General features: G+C 41.7%; 1 protein-coding gene across 4 annotated transcripts in view; it reads left to right on the top strand.

Annotated features, from left to right (window-relative positions):
- The window catches only part of TRAPPC13 (trafficking protein particle complex subunit 13), a 34875-nt gene that overhangs the window by 17040 nt on the left and 3684 nt on the right, over positions 1 to 14151 (top strand). Inside the window, exons 7-12 of one of the 4 annotated variants that reach the window (XM_056848569.1) lie at positions 1000 to 1044; positions 3648 to 3665; positions 6968 to 7101; positions 8479 to 8677; positions 10052 to 10152; positions 11669 to 11816. In XM_056848569.1, the coding sequence (XP_056704547.1) occupies positions 1000 to 1044; positions 3648 to 3665; positions 6968 to 7101; positions 8479 to 8677; positions 10052 to 10152; positions 11669 to 11816 (645 nt within the window). Of the gene's footprint in view, positions 1 to 999; positions 1045 to 3647; positions 3666 to 6967; positions 7102 to 8478; positions 8678 to 10051; positions 10153 to 11665; positions 11817 to 14151 lie in introns of all 4 variants that reach the window. The other 3 variants (XM_056848568.1, XM_056848571.1, XM_056848570.1) reach the window with 3 other exon arrangements.

Below are 14151 nucleotides of genomic sequence, written 5' to 3'. Positions count from 1 at the left end.
TAGTCTGGAGAAAGTGAATGCTTTGGAGGTTGGATTCTATGGCATTGTGCCCCACTGAGGTCCCTGTCCTCCCCAGGCTCCATCCCCAAATCTCTAGAACTTTTCCACTTTGGATCTGGCAACCCTCCCCTCCAGTTGCCAGGAGGGACCTGGTATCCCTACATAAAGGTCACCTTGGGCCGGTTGTCCTCCCTATGCCTAATCTGCTTCAGAGAGGGGAGAATATGCTACCCTGAGCTCCTTAGTGGAAGTACTCAAAATGAGATAGAAATAGATCATCTTTGACATACTTTCACCGTGAAATAGAGTTTACAATTAGGGCAAGTCCATTCGCACGCTGTCTTGCTCCTTAGACGAGTTGATTTCCAGGCCTAAAACTCTCCTCTGCAAATGAAAACATGTTATCCTAAATCTGTTTGTTACTTATAATACTGACTGTGCTTAATTGATGTGCTGCTTTAAGGCTGAGTGCTCCTCTGTGCAGGTGTGTAGACCTTGTTTTGCTTCCAGTTGGAGAGCTCCTCCAGCAGTTGATGGGGAATTGCATGCAGCTGCTCTGGTACTGATTGGGTTCCTTCTATAAGTGAAAACCAGAGGAAGGCAGCTTTTTAAAAGGCACCTTGTTTGTATTTCTTGACACCACCCATCCAAACGAAAAGTGTTAGCTCCAAAATGTGCTATTATCATAAGGAGTCTGATGACCTATGTACCCAGGAATCTCCCTCTAAAGTAAGAATACCCATTTTTGTGGCAGGAGCATTTGCCACCTTGCTGTGAAATACACTTGACTTGCAGTAAAATGCTTACACAAATGTAGCTACTTGAAGGAGCAGACTGAGTAGGGTCGGGCTCTTGAGCTGGAGTGAACATTTTGCATCTATGAATTGCAAGCCAGTTCAGGGGGCTTCTAGTTCATTACTCAGGGTATAGGAGTCGTATTTGGCATTGATGGAGAGTTCTGAGAAATCTCCCTTTAGCATCTATTCTTTTTTCAAACAGGTTCTCAAGCCCTTAGATGTGAAAACTAAATTCTACAATGCTGAGGTAAGTGCTGAATGTTGTGCCTAGGGTTTGGTATGCAGTCGTTTGAATTAGATATGAATGAGATATAAACAGAGTACTAGAAGGGCTGAGGTCTGGTGGTAGAGTATTTGCTTTGCATGAAAAAGGTTTTAGGCTCAAACCCTGGCATCTCCAGTTAAATGGATTGTTTATTAGGCGGTGTGAACCTGCAACCCTGTCTGAGCAACTTTCTGTCTGAGCAGACAATACTGTCCTCAATAGACAAACAGCTTGACTCAGCATCTTCATGGGTTCTTTGGGAATGGGAAATGGTGGCTTCCTATCAGGCTTTGTAATCCCCTGTCCATCTTTTCTGGTCCCATGAGAGAGAGAAAGGCCTATTTCAGAATCTGTTCATATAGACAAGCGCCTCCTTTACTGCCCGGCAAAACATTTTTTTAAAATTTATTTCAGTATAGCCTCATTATTGTAGCATTTCTGCCTGTTGGAACTATTTGAGAAGTATTAACTGATCTTGAAATGGTGTTTTTATTAACTGGAGTATATATTGATGATAGAGCCAGAAAACTGCGAAGAGAAATGGGGAAAACCTAGGTTAAAAAAAAAAAACTTGGAGAAAGAGCAAGTGTACTGAATCACTCATTTTGGCATGCTGTGTCTCAAACCTCCAAGAACTCATAAAATAATGAGGGACTTAGTTTCCACATACCAGTTTTACAAAAATGCTACTTAGCTACTGTAGCTTTGACCAAAAAAACAAAACCTTGGTGAGGAAAACAGGTGATTGATGTCTATCCCTTGCTACTCTCCAGTCGTCGGCCATCTTGGACAGGTATGTCTGTATTCACTTAGATTTGGTCCCTTCTTAAAAAGAATCCCTGTCTGCTTTAAGGGTCTTTCCTGTCAAAAATATTAAATCCAGGTTTATCCAAAAAGGATGAGAGAGATTGAACAGTCAAGTGTCTAATTATTAATTTAAACCCAGTTGGCACTTGCACTAGAAGATTTAACAGAAGCGTCCAGTAGTAATGACAAAGCCAGTAGACAACAGCAGTTGAGATAGTAAGATCTCCTTTTACCAGAATCCTTGGTGAGGGTCAGGAGATCCTTGCAGACCAAATGCATCATGGTATGGAGTGCTGCAGCAGGAAGGGGGAGATCAGGTAAAATCACAGTGTCTGTCCTTCCTGCCTTTGTTGACACCAGCTACTAAGGGGGAAGGAGGTAGGTCTACCTTGCTTCCCCCCCTTGTCCCTGCAGTGTTGAGATACATTTTGTTGACAGGGCTCTCCAGGCTTTTGCTCCTTGTGTAAGCTTTTGTGCCGGATCCAATCCACGGTATCCAAAAGCAAAGGAACAAGGACTGTAAAAGGCAGGTGCTAACTTTCTCTGTCACCAAGCCCACAATTCGGTTTGGCTTTTCACAAAGTATTTTGCAATAACATTTAATGTCCCTCATCCAGGGTCTGACAAGAAAAAGGGGGGCAAATTTTGGCTGCTGGTACAGCCTGGAAGGATGCAGTGGCAACAAATGTAGTTTTCCTTTGATGAAATGCAGTGATCCACTGTTGTTGCTCTGAAACGGGCCATTGATAAACATTTCTTGGGGTGTTTTCCTTAGGGCAGGAGGCAGGTGCCCAAGAGTGTAATCGGTAGAAGCGTTTGGGGAACCTTCACAGCAGCTTCTGCAGTCCCATGTGGAAAAGGTTTTCATCTCAGTGATACTTCCCTTCCTGAAGTCCATGCTTCAGGCCTGATCTACTACAAATGCAGCAGAACTAGTAAAGCGTACTGTACCACTTCATACTGCAGATGGTGGATGGCTTTTTTCAAAGGCTTCCACTCATTAAAAAAAAATGTGTAAGGTTAAATACTGGGGGGATGTCTCTGCTGACCTTGTCCTCTCCCTCCTCGTGCTAGTTTTCTTCATGTGGCGGGACCTTTCACCATTTGTGCTAATGACCAGCTGTGTAATAATCTGCCTCGGGATGATACCTAAAAGGCACGTGGTTCAGTAATGAGGAGATGAGAGTCCCACGTGCATTTTGTCACATGAATCAAGCCTATCTCATTTTAAGGCATGAATTAGCATTTTGAACACACGCAAACCGGTTGGAAGGTGCATGTAGCAATTGTGGTCTTCTAATGGTGCTTACTACATTCATATAATTTGTTTGCATTTTTAAAAAATGTGAGTTCGTGCTGAACGTGTTCCCTTCTAATAGAGACTTTCCCCTTGGGACACCATGGGCAAAATTTAAAGGGAGGGACGTTTTTTAAATAATTCCCCCATCTGGAAGTCTTTGACCTAATACTGGGCTTCTCCTGCAAGCATGTTGCAGTTTACCCCTGTGTACATGGTGTAGTAACTGTTATATGTAATTTATTTCATCACTGTACCATTTGCTGACGCAAGTCTTATTTACAAATAAGATTTCTTATTAGTAGTCCTCTTTTACTTTTTTCCCCATTGCTGGTTTACATTCCTATTACTAATGCTGTCTCGTTTAGAATACGCAAAAAAATGCAAAGAAATGCATTTTATTTGAAATTAGTTGTCCTCCTTTTTTCTTTAACATTTAACCCTAATTTCTCTAATGTTTTCTTTTTTATTTTCCCATTAGAGTGACCTCAGTTCTGTGGTAATTTTATTTATTATTTATAAATATGTATGCTTGTCTTCTGTTTGTGACTCTGCCTGTTACTAACATTATTTTTGGAAACGTAATAGAAAAGCAATGTTTTACTGTATCCATACATAATGTGTGTGTGTGTGTGTTTGTGTGTGTGTGTTTTCTTTGAAAAGACATTGGGAGAGAGAGGGATAAAACAACTATTCACATAAGGTGGCTCTCTCCTTGGTATCCATTGTTTAGCAAAGTTAATTCAGACCTTTGTAATGAGCTTCATAATTTAGTAAGTGAACACCAAATAAGTTCCTTGCCTCCATTTGAACATACAGGTCCAAACAATGTTCCCAGAGGAACATTGTGCCACATGAATAGCATAACTGTGTGTGTTAAGATTTGATAGGAGCTCGTAGTATTTATTGTATTGGGGCACAGAATTCAGCTTCTTGAGAATCTCAGCTTTCATTTTTTTAAAAAGCAAGATTCTAGCCTTCCTGGAGTTCAAAGTCAGGCTGAAACAAGTATGAGTATCTCTGTAGATATCAAAGAAGCCGGACGGATTACTGGATAAGATTTCCAGCACTTGGGAATGAGGCTTCAGACCTCTTCAAAGGTCCTTGCCTCTCCCAATGACTGACAAACCCTGAAGGAATTTGCCAAATACTAGAAGCTGCAGATTGTGCGATTTGGATTGCCTGGATACAGAGTTGGGGGAGTACACACAGCCTTCCACTTGAGTTTGTTTCGTGTCAAATCCCAACTTGTCATCTGTTGTGTTTAGGAAAACACTGGATAGGAGGAGAGAGCACAAGATGTACCTGCATCTTCCTTTTCATGCTTACTAGAACTCTGCTTTCAACCCCTCTGAATGCATGTGGCAATAAAGGATTCTAATGATAACTGCAATGTGATTTCAGTTCAAACCTTAATGCATATGGCATAATAACTGAGCAAATTTGTTAGGGAATACTCTGGTCTAATCAAATTACTGAAACTAATCAACGCTTATGGTGTTATAAGCTGCTTTGCTTTTTCATTAAGCCTGCTGGTTTTGTTTTCTACAACTTAGCTCTTCTTAAATTTCTGTTGCCAGTTGCTATTTTAAAACATACTGATGCGAAATTTGGAAACAGACATAAGCAATGGATTTATGGGATATTCTTTTAGAATTGTTCAAAATTTGCGATCCCTGGTGCTGGGAAAATGTGTTAATTGCGGGTTCTCTTAAGCAAGATAACTGGAATTTATTTCTCATTGGTGTGTCTCGCATGAGTATGTCTGTCTCCATTATCCTTGAAGATCCTCCCCACAACATGGAATGTGATAGGCTTGAATTATTCTACACTTGGTTATCACCACTCAACATGAAATTCCAACTCCCTGTAGTGGTTAGGAGAGATGGACTCTAATATGTAGAACTGAATTTGATCCCCAACTCCTCCACATAAGCTGTGGACTCTAATCTGGTGGACTGGGTTGGTTTCCCCACTCCTATACATGAAGCCAGCTGGGTGACCCTGGGCTAGTCACAGTTCTATCTGAACTCTCTCAGCCCCACCTACCTCACAAGGTGTCTGTTGTGGGGAGAGGAAGGGAAGGCAATTGTAAGCCAGTTTGATTCTCCTTAAAAGGTAGAAAAAGTCGGCATATAAAAACCAACTCTTCTTCTAATTTCATTCCTGCGGAAAGTAGGTAGGATGGCTGTCAGGTATTCACCTATAGAAAACAAGATTCCTGTGTTCTGGCAGAGCTTCCTTTTACATTGGGGCTCTGCAGGCTCGTTCTTAGACATGATGGTAGAGCTTTGATCAGGTGGTTCCCTTGATTTTCCCCATACTGTCATCTCTTTGAAAGTCAGTGGGCTTTGAAACTAGCTTTGAACCTCCAGATATCTTTGTTCTGCTTGAAATCTTGCAGAGACTTTAATATGATCAGTATGCCTTTGTGCCACGGTGGCATTTCCTAATCAAGGGCCACAATCATTCCACTGGAAATTGCAGGGGCACATCAGCGTCCGTATTCTGATATATTGATCATTGTTATTTATTGGGGGGTGAAGTTGGCTTGGCCATTGGCGCTAGTCTGAAGTTCCATATTTATGCCCCTCCCAAACTTCATGTTTTTTGTTTTGAGGAACAATTGTATACAGGTTAGGAATGCTGAGGTATGTATAAAATGTTGAGCTAATTCTACAAAGTTATCTTCCGTATTGTATTCTGTCAGTGAGGAAAATAACCATTCATCTTCCAACAACAGTTCTTCTTCAGCATTCATAGTGGGAGTCACTTGTTTTTATATTAGCTTTTCGGGTTAGGAATAACAGGCAATATCTGTGTCTGGAAGGCGCACAGAGTTTTCCCACGTCTCTGTCCTTTCCTGCAGCTCTTTCTGACCCCCAGAATGAGGAGTGCTGGGGTTGCAGGATCTGTGCTGAGGAACAGCTATGAGGGTTGGTGGACTGAAGTGAGGAAGAAGGGGATGGAGTGGACCCCTTTTCTTAGTAGAACTGTGCTTGTGAAAGAAGAAAGTAATGTGATTTTACCTGCCTGGCCTTTCCAGCCGCCACCAACCCTGTTCCTTTGTGCATTCTTGAGACTCTGGGAATAATCTTTCCAGGGGTTGGAAGGGGCTGCAAAACCAGAGAGGAATGCGGAAAACCGAGGTGTTCCTTACATGAAGTAGTAGGACACTGGCGGATAATGTTGTTGAAGTAGAACCTTAAGATCTGTTGTGCTACTATTCAGTCTTAATAAGAGGAAGGCTAGAGAATTTTGAGTATATTGTGGTAGTGCCTAGCCAGATTCCAGATGGTGCTCCTGGCATGCATCTGAGCTCTTGTAGCCGTTGACATGTCAGTAAAGCTCCTATTGATGTTCCTGTAACATTGTATGCAGCCTGATGCATCATTTAATCGAGCATGGCATGTCTGTATTGTGCATTCACAGTCATTTCACCTCTCTCTAATACATATTTCAGTTTCCTTGGGTAAAACTGAGCTGATCCTAGCCTTTGGAATTCTGTAGGCAAGTCCTGACGAGACTACATAGATACCCTCTTCTAAAAGAAAATAGGAGATTATAATGAAATTATCCCACATCCATTGTTCAGTACTATACCAATCAACTAACATTATTGCTCCTATTGCTGTCTGTTGGGATGAAGACTTCCCCCCCTCACATTTAATGACGGTTACTTTGATTTGCAGGCATGAACTAACTGCGTTTGTGGTTAATGTTTTACAGACCTATAAGATGCTGCTGCTTTCTTCCACTTGGACTGTTCTTTTTTTTAAAGAGTTTTCTCTGGTTTTTCAGACTGATGAAGTCTTTCTGGAAGCTCAGATTCAGAATATCACAACCTCTCCCATGTTTATGGAGAAGGTTTCATTAGAACCTTCTATTATGTACAATGTTGCAGAATTAAATGCTGTCAGCCAAAGTGGGGAAAGGTAAGAGCCTTTAAACCTTGCTGGTGCTATTCTGTTTTAACCTGTAGAAAATGGAAACTGTGCTGGTGAAGCTATTTGTATATAAGTACTATGTGTCTCAGCCCACACAGAGGAAGCCAATGGCCAACCACCTCTGAACGTCTCTTGTCTTGAAAACCCTACGGGGTCACTATAAGGCAGCTGTGACATGACGACACTCTCCACCACCACTATGTGTTTATGTTCTTTTGGATCATGGGTTCAGAGTATAATTCTGTGTCAAACTGCCTCTGGATTAGCCTGCTTTCAATGACTGAGCAAGTGTCTAATATATTCCAGAATGCAGGTTCTAGTGATTACAAAAATGTCACTGTGTTCTGAATGATTTGCTGGCATGTACCACAATGCGCCTGCACCATCTGAGCCCTTGGGTGATCTGGTCTCCATAAACTGGCAAGAAGGCGTGAGCTGCTGCAAAACGTACTCGGCCAGTGCTCCAGATGGTGCCCTTATATAAACAGGCTTCATCCGTTGGCTGTAATAGAAAAGAGAGCTTGACATGCAATATTTTCCCATGTATGGACCCCTCCTCTCCACTTAGAATGGAGGGGAAGATCTGCAGGCAGGCAAATCCCTGTAGCTGGCAAGAAGACATTGGATTGTATTTTGTTAAGGGTTCAGCCTCTCATTTGTGTTTATGATACCATAATTCATCTTTACATCCTCCTGCTGCAGAACCAATAGTGTGTGCTTGATCCTGAAGAACCGTTGCCGTAACAGCGAGGGGTTTGCATCTGATTTCACTTGTTTTAAACTCCTTCACATATCTTCCTGTCATTTTAAAGAGTTCTTTATCTGCCACCATCGTTTGACATCAAATGTAATCAGTTGATAAACATTACAAAAATGTTCCAGGCTCCTAAATGCTGAAGATATATTTTCTGCTTTTCCTTCTGTCTCTCTTTTCTTGGCCTTGTTAATTTGCCATTTCTGTAGGAAGGTTGTTTTTATTCCTCAGTAAAAAATACCACACCAAAATGGATCTGCTATTCCTTGCTAAGTTAAATGTTTCTTTTCTTCTATTTTTTAAGCATTTAATCTTACAATAAAAGAAAAAGGGGGAAAACATAGATATAACATTACTAAAAAATCAAATACTAATGATACAAATTATTTTTTTAAAAAACTAAAAAAGCGCTACTAATATAACTAAAATACCCATAGCACTTAATCAAGTAATACTCTATTTATTTATCTAAAATCCGCATGACTGGTTGAATTCCAGCAAGTGTCCAGTTCTTCCGTATTTTTGTCATTATTATAATATGTCAACTTAATTAAAGCATAGGTTTCTTTACTCTTGTCGAGCCAATTATTTAAATGTTTCTTTTCTTCCAGTACGTCCACGTTTGGGACGAGGACGTATTTGCAACCTATGGACACGCGTCAGTATTTATACTGCCTAAAACCAAAGCAGGAATTTGCAGAGAAAGCAGGAGTCATTAAAGGCGTAACAGTAATTGGAAAGTTAGACATCGTATGGAAGACAAATCTGGGAGAAAGAGGAAGGTTGCAAACTAGTCAGCTCCAAAGAATGGTGAGTGTTCTGGAATATTATTTCGTAGTAACTGGATACTGAAACTGAATTTCATTTTGTGGATGGAAGAGGGAAACATAGAATTTGCCTTCTAACGTCATTGACGGTGAATTTGAAATGCTCATGTTCTATACTTCAGAAGCCTCTCTCAGTAAACATTGTTGTGGTGTACATGAACACATGAAGCTGCCTTGTACTGAATCAGACCCCTTGGTCCATCAAAGTCAGTATTGCCTACTCTGACCAGCAGCTGCTCTACAGAGTCTCAGGCAGAGGTAATTCACATCACCTACTTGCCTAGTTCCTTTAACTGGAGATGCCAGGGATTGAACCTGGGACCTTCTGCATGCCAAGCAGAGGCTCTACCACTGAGCCACAGCCCCTCCCCTATGAGCAATTCTTCTCCTGCAAGGAGTTAAATTATAATCTTTTTTTGCTGGACAACCCCTTTCCTTCTGAGCATCTGGAGCGAGAGAAAAGACACATGCCTTTCTTACCATACATTATTAACATAAGACTCATTACCATCAAACCTAGTGATGTCCCTAGTTTAGAAGACTCCAAAAAAGGAGGAGCATGTGCATTTATGGAGGAACCATTGTTGACTATCACTATAAAATAGAATTTCCATGTACGGAGGAAGTATTCTGTAAATATTGCATTGGGATGGGGCGGCCCTAACCTTAGGGATGCCAGCCTCCAGGGCATCCCCTGGAATTACAGCTCATCCCCAGACTACAGAGATCAATTTCCCTGGAGAAAACAGATGCTTTGGAGTGTGGACTCTATAGCATTGTTCCCCACTGAGGTCCCTGTCCTCCCCAGGCTCCACCCCCAGATCGCCAGAAGTTTTCCAACGTAGTTCTGGCAACCCTCCCCTCCCCCATCCCCGTTAGTGGCCAGGGAGGACTTCACAGCACTATCTGGTCTTAGATAGATCTTGGTCTGATCCAGCAAAACTGGTCTTAAATTGTTTTTATTTTCTGGTTTTGCATTCATGTTTATCTGCTACCTTGGAATGTAATCCATCAAGCATATTTGGTGCATAGGGTCCCACTGAAATAAATGGGAGATGAGCAGCTTGTACCCTTACCCTAACCATGGTCACTTTAATTGGGCTTGCGTATACAACACTGCTTGTGAATTATTTCCTCTTAATATTAAAAGCTTAGTCTTTCTGAGTGTCAAATAATCTTGGGAGGGTCCTTGTATTGATAAAAGCCCAAGTGAGGATTCCAGGTCCTTTAACCTAAATTTGATTACCAGATTGTGGCTTCTGCAGTTGAAAATTTCGCTCCACAATTTAACCATTCCTCAATGTTTTGCATTATCGCTATTGTTCATGCTTCTGATAAACTTTTAATACTTTCTTAGGCCCCAGGTTATGGGGATGTGAGGCTTTCGTTGGAGACCATACCAGACACAGTAAATCTGGAAGAACCTTTTGATATTACATGTAAAATAACAAATTGCAGGTAATGAAGTCTTTCCCCCCCGCTCATCTTGTCTTTAGAATTTTTTTTTAGTTTGCTCAATATTTCCTGTACAAGGAAAAATGCAGTTTAGTGGAGACCCTCCAAATTCAGTTTTCTTTCAAATTAAAGACTAAATTTCTACTGTATACAGCCCTTTACATCACACTTCCCAACTACTGTAGGAATATTTTAAGTGCGGATGGAAATATTTTATAGGACAAACTAGTGGAGATGTTCTAACATTTTCTGTTTGCATCCAGCCTTTCTCCTTACTTGTGTCAGTGATCTGTAGTGATCTGAGAAGAGATCAGAACTGTGGAAGTGTGCCTGCCTTAAGTAACTTGTATACTAATCTTGAGTAGAATCACAGGCTGTATCCAGCTCTAATCAAAAAGCATTGCACACCTTTAGTAGCTCTGGATGGAAATGTGCATCTGTATCAACATGGCTGAATAATGTGATACAGATGCTCACCTGTATTGACTGAGTATACATATGTCCAGTCCTTGATTGGGACATCCCCTGTGTGCAGGGACAACAGTGTCTTCAGCTTCTTGCTGTGAGGCAAGATCTTTAATCTCATCAAGTCCAGGGAAATAGAGATGCTACTTCTCTTATCAGTTCTGCCTCAGATTAGGGGATAATAATCCTATAAAGGAAAAGACTAAACAGGTTCTAGGTAAGAGAGCAATGCTTTGTAAAAGCCTTCCATTCCAGGGAACACTAACAGTAGTTGGATGTTGTACTTAACAAACCCTGTTTGTGATGGTAATGGAAAATATACCTAAAATTCCAATCCCAGGCTGCTGGGGAGAAGACAGGTTATCATGGATCTTTAGGGAAAACTGGTTCCACCCAGCATGGTATAGAGGTTAAGAGCGGCAGACTCTAATCTGGAGAACCGGGTTTGATTTCCCACTTCATATGAGCGGCAAACTAATCCGGGAGACCAAGTTTTGATTCCACGCTCCTCCACATGAAGCCTGCTGGGTGACCTTGGGCTAGTCACAGTTCTCTGAACTCCCTTAGCCCCACCTACCTCACAAGGTGCCTGTTGTGGGGAGGGGAAGGGAAGGTGATTGTAAGCTGGTTTGAGACTACTTAAAAGTAGAGAAAAGCAGGGTATAAAAGCCAACTCCTCTTCTTTCAGCCCATCCGGAGGGAAGGGGGGGGATGGAATCTTCTTACATAAATCACAGTTCATAGTTTTTTACAATTGCCAATCAACAGTTATGAAAATAGCTTTCTTAACAATACAGTCCTCATCCGTGGAGCATGTTTGTAAACTACTGCACTTTTAGACCTCTACTGCAAGCCAGTGTGTCTAATTCTGGATTAAATACTGGATGAGGGATGGCTGGGTTCAAATGTCGTCTTGGCCATGTAGTCTTGGGAAGAGGAAAATGGGATCATTCCCTCTGTATGTCACATTGAGTTCCTTAGAGAAAAAGTATGGTAGAAGACTGGGCCTTAGAAAAACAGATCTATATTAATTCTTTCTTTTTCTTTCTAGCAGCGAAAGGACCATGGATCTGGTTTTGGAAATGTGCAACACTAACTCCATTCACTGGTGTGGCATATCGGGAAGACAGCTTGGCAAACTGCACCCTATTTCATCCCTCCACTTGACACTTACACTGCTATCTTCAGTACAAGGGCTACAAGTAAGACTTCCTTGTGTGTGTGTGTGTGTGTGTGTGTGTGTGTGTGTGTGTGTGTGTGTGTGTGTGTGTGTGTAAAGTGCCATCAAGTCGCAGCCAACTTATGGCGACCCCTTATGGGATTTTCAAGGCAAAAGACTAACAGAGGTGGGTTGCCAGTGCCTTCCTCTGTATAGCAACCCTGGACTTCCTTGGTGGTCTACCATCCTAATACTAACCAGGGCTGACCCTGCTTAGCTTCTGAGATCTGACAAGATCAGGCTAGCCTGGGCCATCCAGGTCATGGTAAGACTTCCTTAGTAGAATTAAAAAACAAAACTAGAGCCTGTTTTTGTTATAATGTTCAAACTAGGGTACGGCCCTATTGGGTTCATGCTCACGTGTTCCCACTTCTCTCTCCTCCTCCTGGGGCGGGGGCATAAATTCCCTTTTGTGTCCAAACCAATGATCTATGATTTGCGCTTGCTCTCTACATATGCAAATCTGGTTTTTGGAAGGCCAATGGAAACCAGATTGCAGGACTTCTGGCGGAGGACTCAACCTGCCTAACGCAGCAATCGCTGCGGGATCCCTTTGCTTCCGAGGAAGGCCCCCCCCCAGGCCTGGGGGGAGCGGGCCAAAGAGGAGCACCAGCTCTGTAAAGCCCCCCCCCCACGCACTTTTTCCGGGGGTCTGACTGGCAGCAAAAACGCCACGAAGGCGTCTGGTGATGAAGAAAGCAACGGGGTGAGTTCACCAAGAACATGGCGGGCCTCCGTCTAAACTTTCCTTCCCGTCTGCTGAAAACTTTTAAAATTCTAACCGAACTTAAATCAAACTTTTGTAAAGTTAAGAAAATAAGGCAAACTTACTAAACAAGCATCTTGGACCGCGGGGCTGCGTGTGAGCGAAGAGCTATTACGGAGGAATACGAGGGGGGGGGAAGCTTTACTGTGCTGCCCTGAGGTTTAATGGCTGAAGCTGATTTGGGTGCCTGTGCGAGCTGCGGAACGCGGTGCCTCCAGGATCTCTGGGCTTTCGCTCCGGACCGCTGGACCACCCGGGAACGGGTGAGCGGGCGTGCCTGGAGCGATCTGTAGGAGCGGATTGCAGCGGCGAGCGGTAAGCAGTTGGAGACGGCGGCGGCAGCTGTACGTTTTAAAAACCCAAGCAGGCACCACACTTGAAAACCTCTCCGGGGCTTTCTAATAAACTTATTTTGTTCCATTCCTCCCCCCCCCCCACTGTTTGGATTTAGCTCCGCGCCCCTTGCATATAACACCAGTGGGTTTTTTGTCTTCTCTTTCGTTACTCTTTTTCTTTTGGGAATCCTGCAGAAGCAAGGGAAAGACTTTCTTCAAAATGGTGCTGAGATACTGAAACTTATCCTGTCCTGTTCCATACCAAGAGACAGAAAGAGACGCTTTGCTGCCACCTAGAGGCCCTTTGGATATTGCTTTTATTTTTATTTTTTGCATATATTTAAAAAAAACATTCCCCCTCACTAGTACATTGAACTACTGAATTACATTTTATTAACGAGAAATTAATTGATAATTAATGTGAATCTGATTGACAGAATCAACTGAACTGATCTATTCAACGAACCACTAACATATAAATTACTGTTAAAAATTTATAATATCAACTATTTCAAAAGGTATTGAGAATAACAATTAATTTCAGCTACTAATTTTACTACTTATATATATATATATATATATATATATATATATATATATATATATATATATATATATATACTGGTAATTTTTAGGCATCAATTGATTACATGAATGAATTTTTTTTACTCCACCTAGATAACTATTTCTATTGTCAGTGTTATTTGTATTTCTTCATATACCAGTATTAGATATTTCGTTTTGTGTTGGGGGGTAGGGAAGAGGAGTAAAACTTGGAGACTTTAGACAACTTGATTTTTATTTCTTAGTGCACAATCTAGAATGAGGAAGAGATTTTCCAGCTTTGCCCATCAGTTGTCCAAGAAAATAAGAAGAAAGCAACGTAAAAAAACGATTTTAGAAGAATTTGAAGATTCAGAAGAAGAACAAGAGATAGATGTTGCGAAATTTAAATCCAAAACAGAACTTCTTCTTCCGGAAAGTCCGGCCATGGCAAAAGAAAGTCAAAATCCGACAGATTTTTTTGCATGTACTCAGGAAATGATACTTGATCTGAATACTTCCTTGCAAAATTCAATTCAGCAATCTGAACAAAGAGTTCTTCAAAGCATAGCCAAGGTCGAGGAGGAGCTTGAAAATCAATTCTCAAAAAATAATTAAAATCAAGCAGAAGCAAGAGACAACAGAGACTACAGTGACCCAACATTCTTCCGAGT

The sequence above is a fragment of the Euleptes europaea genome, chromosome 4 (assembly GCF_029931775.1).
Source record: "Euleptes europaea isolate rEulEur1 chromosome 4, rEulEur1.hap1, whole genome shotgun sequence".
In the NCBI taxonomy this organism is placed as follows: Eukaryota; Metazoa; Chordata; class Lepidosauria; order Squamata; family Sphaerodactylidae; genus Euleptes; species Euleptes europaea.
The sequence above is the reverse complement of the archived record's forward strand: the minus strand, read 5'-3'. Positions and strand labels throughout refer to the sequence as shown.